This window comes from Eucyclogobius newberryi, unplaced genomic scaffold (genome assembly GCF_026437365.1).
Source record: "Eucyclogobius newberryi isolate DKJ021-1_F unplaced genomic scaffold, fEucNew1.0.hap1 SCAF_18, whole genome shotgun sequence".
Taxonomy (NCBI): Eukaryota; Metazoa; Chordata; class Actinopteri; order Gobiiformes; family Gobiidae; genus Eucyclogobius; species Eucyclogobius newberryi.
This window is the reverse complement of record NW_027315812.1, coordinates 21,468,336-21,474,399: the sequence shown is the minus strand read 5'-3', so window position 1 is coordinate 21,474,399 and position 6,064 is coordinate 21,468,336. Positions and strand designations below refer to the sequence as shown.

Sequence of the window (6,064 nt, the reverse complement as noted above, 5' to 3'; positions counted from 1 at the left end):
CATAAATATATCTGTGTCATTATTTCTCCCTGTCTTCTGTTAAATAAATAGAATCACTAATATCACAGTAATGAAGTACATACTTATGACCTACTACAAATCTGCGATCAGTTCCAGTTGTAAAAAGTGATCTTTGAGAAGAGCTAAAAGCACCAAACTGGTAAAGTCATAGTGGCACCGTTTATGTTCTTGTTGCAGGAGAAGATCTTAATCCAAGGCACTTTCTCTTCTTTAATTACCTTTTAAAAGAAAAACAACTACAAGAACTGGTTACGCATTAGGCTCACAAAATACCTAAATGCAACGGAAGGGCTCACAGATAGTACACGCTCTCATTAAACAAGGTAGAAAAGTGCAATGTGAAGCGCTAGGGAATATACAAAAATATAGATGCTGTCCAACAAGTACCCAATGCTGGAACTAGCATTTTGTTCTTGCCTGGCATGTACATTTGGTCAGCTAATGATGGGTTAATAAACAACAGCTACACAGCTGATAAAGACCACTTTGAAGTAGTGTTCATTTCCTCTGTTTTTCTTTAAATAGCAGGACTCCAGAAGGAGATTGGACCCAGTTTCTTAGGCTAAGTTTGAGGTCGATCTAGGGCTCCAGGGGCATCTCCTTCAGGCTCTTCAGAAGGTCCGTGTACTCTGTGGAGTTGATGAAGCGCGGGTAAGAGTCCCTCTGCATCAATGTGTAGATCTGGTTCTGTGCGTCATCAAATGTGTGTGAGGTGGGCTCCAGCATGTTTCGGTTTATCACATCTCGAACACGTGAGTCCAAGCTAACCTACAATAGAGAAACAAGACATTGAAAATGTAATTCAATATCCCATAGTAGGAATACAAGGTATTTAAGAACTTTGCATTGTATAATTTAACAGTTCTCAGCCTTACATTTTTTGCCTAATCATTTTAATCCACTGTTGATCATTAGTTATTACCTCTTTCGGGGATAGTATTGAGATGAAATCCTCATATATTTGTCGAACTTTCTCTTCGACCACAGTCTTATTGGTCTCCTTTTTCAGCTCCTCACAGGTGAGCCAGAACATCATGTTCTCCTCACTAAACTCTGTCCTCAGATACTGCCTGAAGCAGCAGCGCCCGGATGCACTCTTCATCAGCTTCTCAAATGACACTGACCAGGAGCGGGCTTCCTCCAGAGTGGGCTTGGGGCTGTAGAACAAACAGCTGACATATTTATTTGCTCTTATTTCATTATCTGCAGGTGATCTTGTTTTAAATGATTTGGTTAGTCATTAGCGTACCTTTCCTCACAATTGTTTGTTGTATCTGTTTTACGCTCAAACCTCTGGATTGCCTCATCTTCATTTCTCACAGTCAGACTAGAAGAAAAAACAAACCTTACTTTGATCTGGTTTCTTTTTTTTAAAACAAATAGAAGTAGCATGTTAAAAGTAGCATACATGGTGTACGTTAGCGGGTCTTTTTTTGTAGTTCTTAAATCTTCCTGCAATGTGTGAGATTGTATTTTTTCATAAAAACACAGTTATACTTATTGAAGCCAAACGGGAGTTGGAAATATACATTGCAAAAGTGACTTGTCTAGAGTGTCTAGAGTGCAGTGGGAGTTCCCATGTCTAATTAAAAAGGTCCCAGTGCTTGATGTAGCAGCTGCTTGTAAACTAATTGGTTCAGGTGAGAGTCCAGTTTGCACCATCTCGAGTGTGAACATAGTTGTAACTGTGCAACAATTAGACTTGTGTAGATGTGGAGACAAAATGTATTACTGGCCCCAGTGGAGTGAGTTAACAGCAAACAACAGGCTGTCTTCAGAGGGAGAGTGTGTAAATGGCTGATCATTCCAAAACAGATGAAGGCTCAGTGGGGGGAGATAAGATAATATAAGTTATTTACATGCTACATACTGTTAGACACTCAGAAGAATAAACTACTTTGTGTGATCATGTCTATGTGGCCGCAGAGCCCTGATGGCTGCTGTGTCTGTGTCTGTGCTGTGCTGGGGGGCACTTCATGCACATACCAGGAGCAGCTACAGCAGCAGCACCAGCAGAAGCAGCAGGCGTTGGAGGCGTTGGTGGGGGTGTTTCCCATTCTGTGGCGTGCGTGGAGGACACTGGCAGCTGCTTCCTGATGAACCTGCATCTGTCTCTTACGCATCTCCAGCCGCTCTGAGCCCATGGACTGTAGGCCGAGCACAACAAGTCACACATTATGAAATCATAAAATATAACATTTAAATGATCTACAGGACCTTTCTTGATGACATAACTATATGATCCAGATTGTTGTGATCTGCAGTAGAATGCACAACCATCTAAATGTCATTCAAACACTTCTGTCTATTCACTCAGTATCTTTAATAGTTTTAATGGCCACAACTCAACCTTAACACTCTATTTGTTCTGAATGAGCAGGGAAACCCCGCGACAGTGACAAGGCGTAAGTCGGACTGTATCGCCCGCATCCCTCGCATCCACGGGTCCTGATGCTGATGGTTGATCCGAGCCCCATCACGGCTATTTATAAACCAGTAATGTGACCATTTTCCGTGACAAGGGCTACACATGACAAACAAAACATCTGCAGATAATAATTCCTCTTTCTATATGTTGCCATGATAACAAAGATGAGTATCTGTGGTTGCAGGAACATGCACCAGAGATGCACCTGAAGCGCATTCTGCAGAACCAGAGCCCTGGCCTATATGAATATGAACAATGAAATAGTAGCGTGTACTCACTGTGTCACCATGAATGCCTTAATACAGGTGCTCTTGCCTCTGTCACATCCGTCGGCATCGACTTGACACAAACCAGTTGGTTTCCTCTCCGCGCATGCGTTCCCTGCGCAAGTGTGAACAGATTTATTTGCACCCATGAATTAACCACCGGAGAGTGAAGCCCGAGCAGCTGGTGTAAGTGACTGCACGGCAATGTGTGTCGACACTATACAGCTTCTACTTATCTGAGATCCGCATGAAGACAGTTATATCCTTTAAACATAACAATATACTATTTTTAACCTATACTGTACTGCAAAATCAGAAGTAGGTCATTTGGGGTATGTTAACTTATCATTAGGTCTTTAGACTGGCTGCCATGCTATATGGATAAATGTATCGTGTCTATTTAGCTGCAAACTGCATAAAAAGATCATATTTTCATTATGCCACCCCCATCACAAGCCTGCATCTCTGCTGCATCCGCAGCTTCTAGATTTGATTAGTAATATGTTTCCCCTCCAGGGGGCAGCATAGATCCACTGCTCTCCCCCCCCACCCCAAACGCAGTAAAACAGAATTTCAGTTTCACGCGCTGAACTGAAGGTTATGGTCTTCTTGAGACCTTTAATTTTTTATTTTTTTAATCTTGAATATTGATTGAGCAGGTCAAGTCTAGCACGCAACAGGCTACTGCAGTTTCCCCTGACCACAATTTCACAAGGCTCCATTTGGAACTCTTTTGAGTGATTGCTTGTGAAAGTGGACTCATTTGATTCAAATTTTTTAGGCCAAAAAGTCTGAGTTTCAAGTAAAGCTATTGTTGAAAAATAGTCCTAAATCCTACAGAGCTTTGAACCGCCAATCTTTGGGTTAGTGGGCAAATCTCAGCTCTGAGCAGCTCATACAACTCACTGTCATTGTGACTTCATCCACAGTTTGGGTAACACGTTTCCACCAGTCAGCCCCAAGGCAGCTGTGTCTATCTTATGACCACTGTGTGTGGAGAGTGAGTGAATGAACAATAGAATACAATACAATACAATACAATACAATACAATACAATACAATTATCATAATCTTGATTCAAAATAACACAATTTGAATTCAAAATCGACTAATCCAAACTTTGTACATGCCAGTCACATAGCAGCAGAACTGAATACATTTCTCTGGCTTTAATTTCATTAGTGTGTCCATAATGCACACTGCGCTGTGGGAGAGCTGATGGTGATGGTGAGGGAGGCTGTTGTACAAAAGATCCATCCTCTTCACTTTGTATGAATGACACAGCCATAAAACAAATCCAATAGACTCAGGTCGTTCCATGTAAGCTGTATAATAAATCATACATGTGGTAATCTTACAGAGGAATTGCCTCTTTTAAGGACCTTGGTCCCTTGTGCGATAAAGGCTCCTAGGGCATGATCTATGACCAGGAAATATGCAGCCGCTGGGAATTTTGTACTTTGTACACATGGATGTGAGCGGAGGAGAGAAGTAGATGCTCTGCATTTCATATTTTTATCCAATATATTTTACAGTTCAAAAATGTATGTAAAATGTCTTATGGAACACTATTGCAGTGACTGAATAGCAGTGGTGATTTCTAAATGTACTTGTCCGTGCTGTGATGCGTGAATATAATCTTCTATAATATTCTGCGCAGTATCTGTGCTGTTTCTAGAATTCTGCACTTTTCTGGGCTGAGATGTCTTTGTGGTTAGTTGGCCACACTCCTTGCATATGCTCCCATTATTATTACATTTTGATTTTATGGACCCTTTTCTGGATTTGGGACTATAGTGAAAAGCATTTAGAGAATGCTACCTCTAATTTCATTATCTCATTTGGCATGTTCCTGCCTGGAGTTGATTCATAAGAGCCATTATCATCACTCCAGCACTTGGCAAAATTGTTTAATGACACAGTGCAGAAAAGTTATTGTTTTTCATACATTTCTGCCCTCATGACTCAAGTAATGTGAAGTTTTATGTTATCTCTAGGCAGCAGAAGTTTTTACTGTAATGGCTTCCTCTCACATCATTGAACCAAAATGTAATGTGGCAATTTACTTATGGTAAAACAATTAACAGTGGTGAGTCGAGTAGACATAACGTATTACTTAAAGATAATACTGCTCTTGAAGTAAAAAGTACATACAACAAATTACTCAAGAAATATTATTCATAGTTGTAGTAGTATTTGAAAAGAAAACTATTGAAAATCTTCTTTAAAAACCTTTAAAAAGAGAATAGAGTAGTAATCATAGCAACAAGTATAAGCAAATTAAATGAAAATCAATGGTAGCAATGCACAAGACGATACAGTATATTCCTTGTTTGTGTTTTGTTCCCAAGCTTGATAAAAAAGAAAGCTGGAAGAGCATCTGGCCAACAACTAAGGAAAAAACAAAAAAACAAAATGCAAGTTACTTAATAGACCTTTATGTAATTTCAGTCTTCATCAACCAATTTCCATGTAACAAATTAAAACAGCCCCATAAATTGAATTGGGATGACGATGTGGCTGAATCAGTTCCAAAAACCATTTCCGTATATTTACTCATCATAACAGAGCCTATTTTCTGCATGGGGACATTTCTACTGCTGTTACGATTCAATTACAAACGACACTAATTGAGCTGAGCTTTTATGCTGAGGTAATTGACAACAGCAACAAAAAGATAAAGCAGTCGTAATAATAATAATAAATACAAACAAACAAATAAATAAAAATAAAGAAGGAGAAGTCATCCAAAGAAAAGAAAATTAAACCACACAAAGTCCAAAATAAAACCCAAAAATTGGTCCAAAATCTGTCTAAGTCTAAATGTGATTTTTCTTCAGTCCGTCTAGTCCTTGGTCGTTGGCTATTCGTGTCATCCATTTTTTTGTGATGGCCTATTCCTTACTGCCAGAAGTACGTTCCATATGTATGTAAAAGAGTTTTGAAGCCCAAATACATTTAGCATTTCCCTGTGAATAAAGAACACTTTGACATTGTGAAAAAACAGGATATCAATATATTCTTCCAACAGAATTCTTTCTCCATTGTGAAGGAACATATAGTTTCAGTCAAATTAAAATAACCTTCTCTTTCCCATTCAATTTTAATAAATTTAGTAGAATAACTATCAAAGCTTTTCCGTTGATTTTCTTTTCCAATGTGGTAAAAAAAACACCTTTATACCTTTATTGTCATCCAAACTTTAAATCTCAGGTTGCTTCTCGATCAGTTTCAGAAGTATTAGTTATAGCTGTCGTTGTCAATTGGCTCCTGCTGCTTGTTTGCAGTGCAGAAGATGTGGTCTGACAGACACGAGCTCTTTACTGGAACGGGCAGGCTGCAAAAATAG

At 39.3% G+C, this 6,064-nt stretch overlaps 1 protein-coding gene across 1 annotated transcript in view; it reads right to left on the bottom strand.

The window, feature by feature from the left end:
- LOC140364719 (regulator of G-protein signaling 20-like) overlaps positions 1–2,883 on the bottom strand; it is a 2,899-nt gene extending 16 nt beyond the window's left edge. The window contains exons 1-5 of the mRNA XM_072451023.1: positions 2,728–2,883; positions 2,008–2,168; positions 1,271–1,348; positions 944–1,178; positions 1–789 (exon numbers count right to left, since the gene is read on the bottom strand). The exon at positions 1–789 is cut by the window's left edge and continues 16 nt beyond it. Coding sequence (XP_072307124.1) covers positions 601–789; positions 944–1,178; positions 1,271–1,348; positions 2,008–2,165 — 660 coding nt within the window. The 5' untranslated portion in view covers positions 2,166–2,168; positions 2,728–2,883 and the 3' untranslated portion in view covers positions 1–600. The remainder of the gene's footprint in view (positions 790–943; positions 1,179–1,270; positions 1,349–2,007; positions 2,169–2,727) is intronic.
- Positions 2,884–6,064: the final 3,181 nt, after the last annotated feature.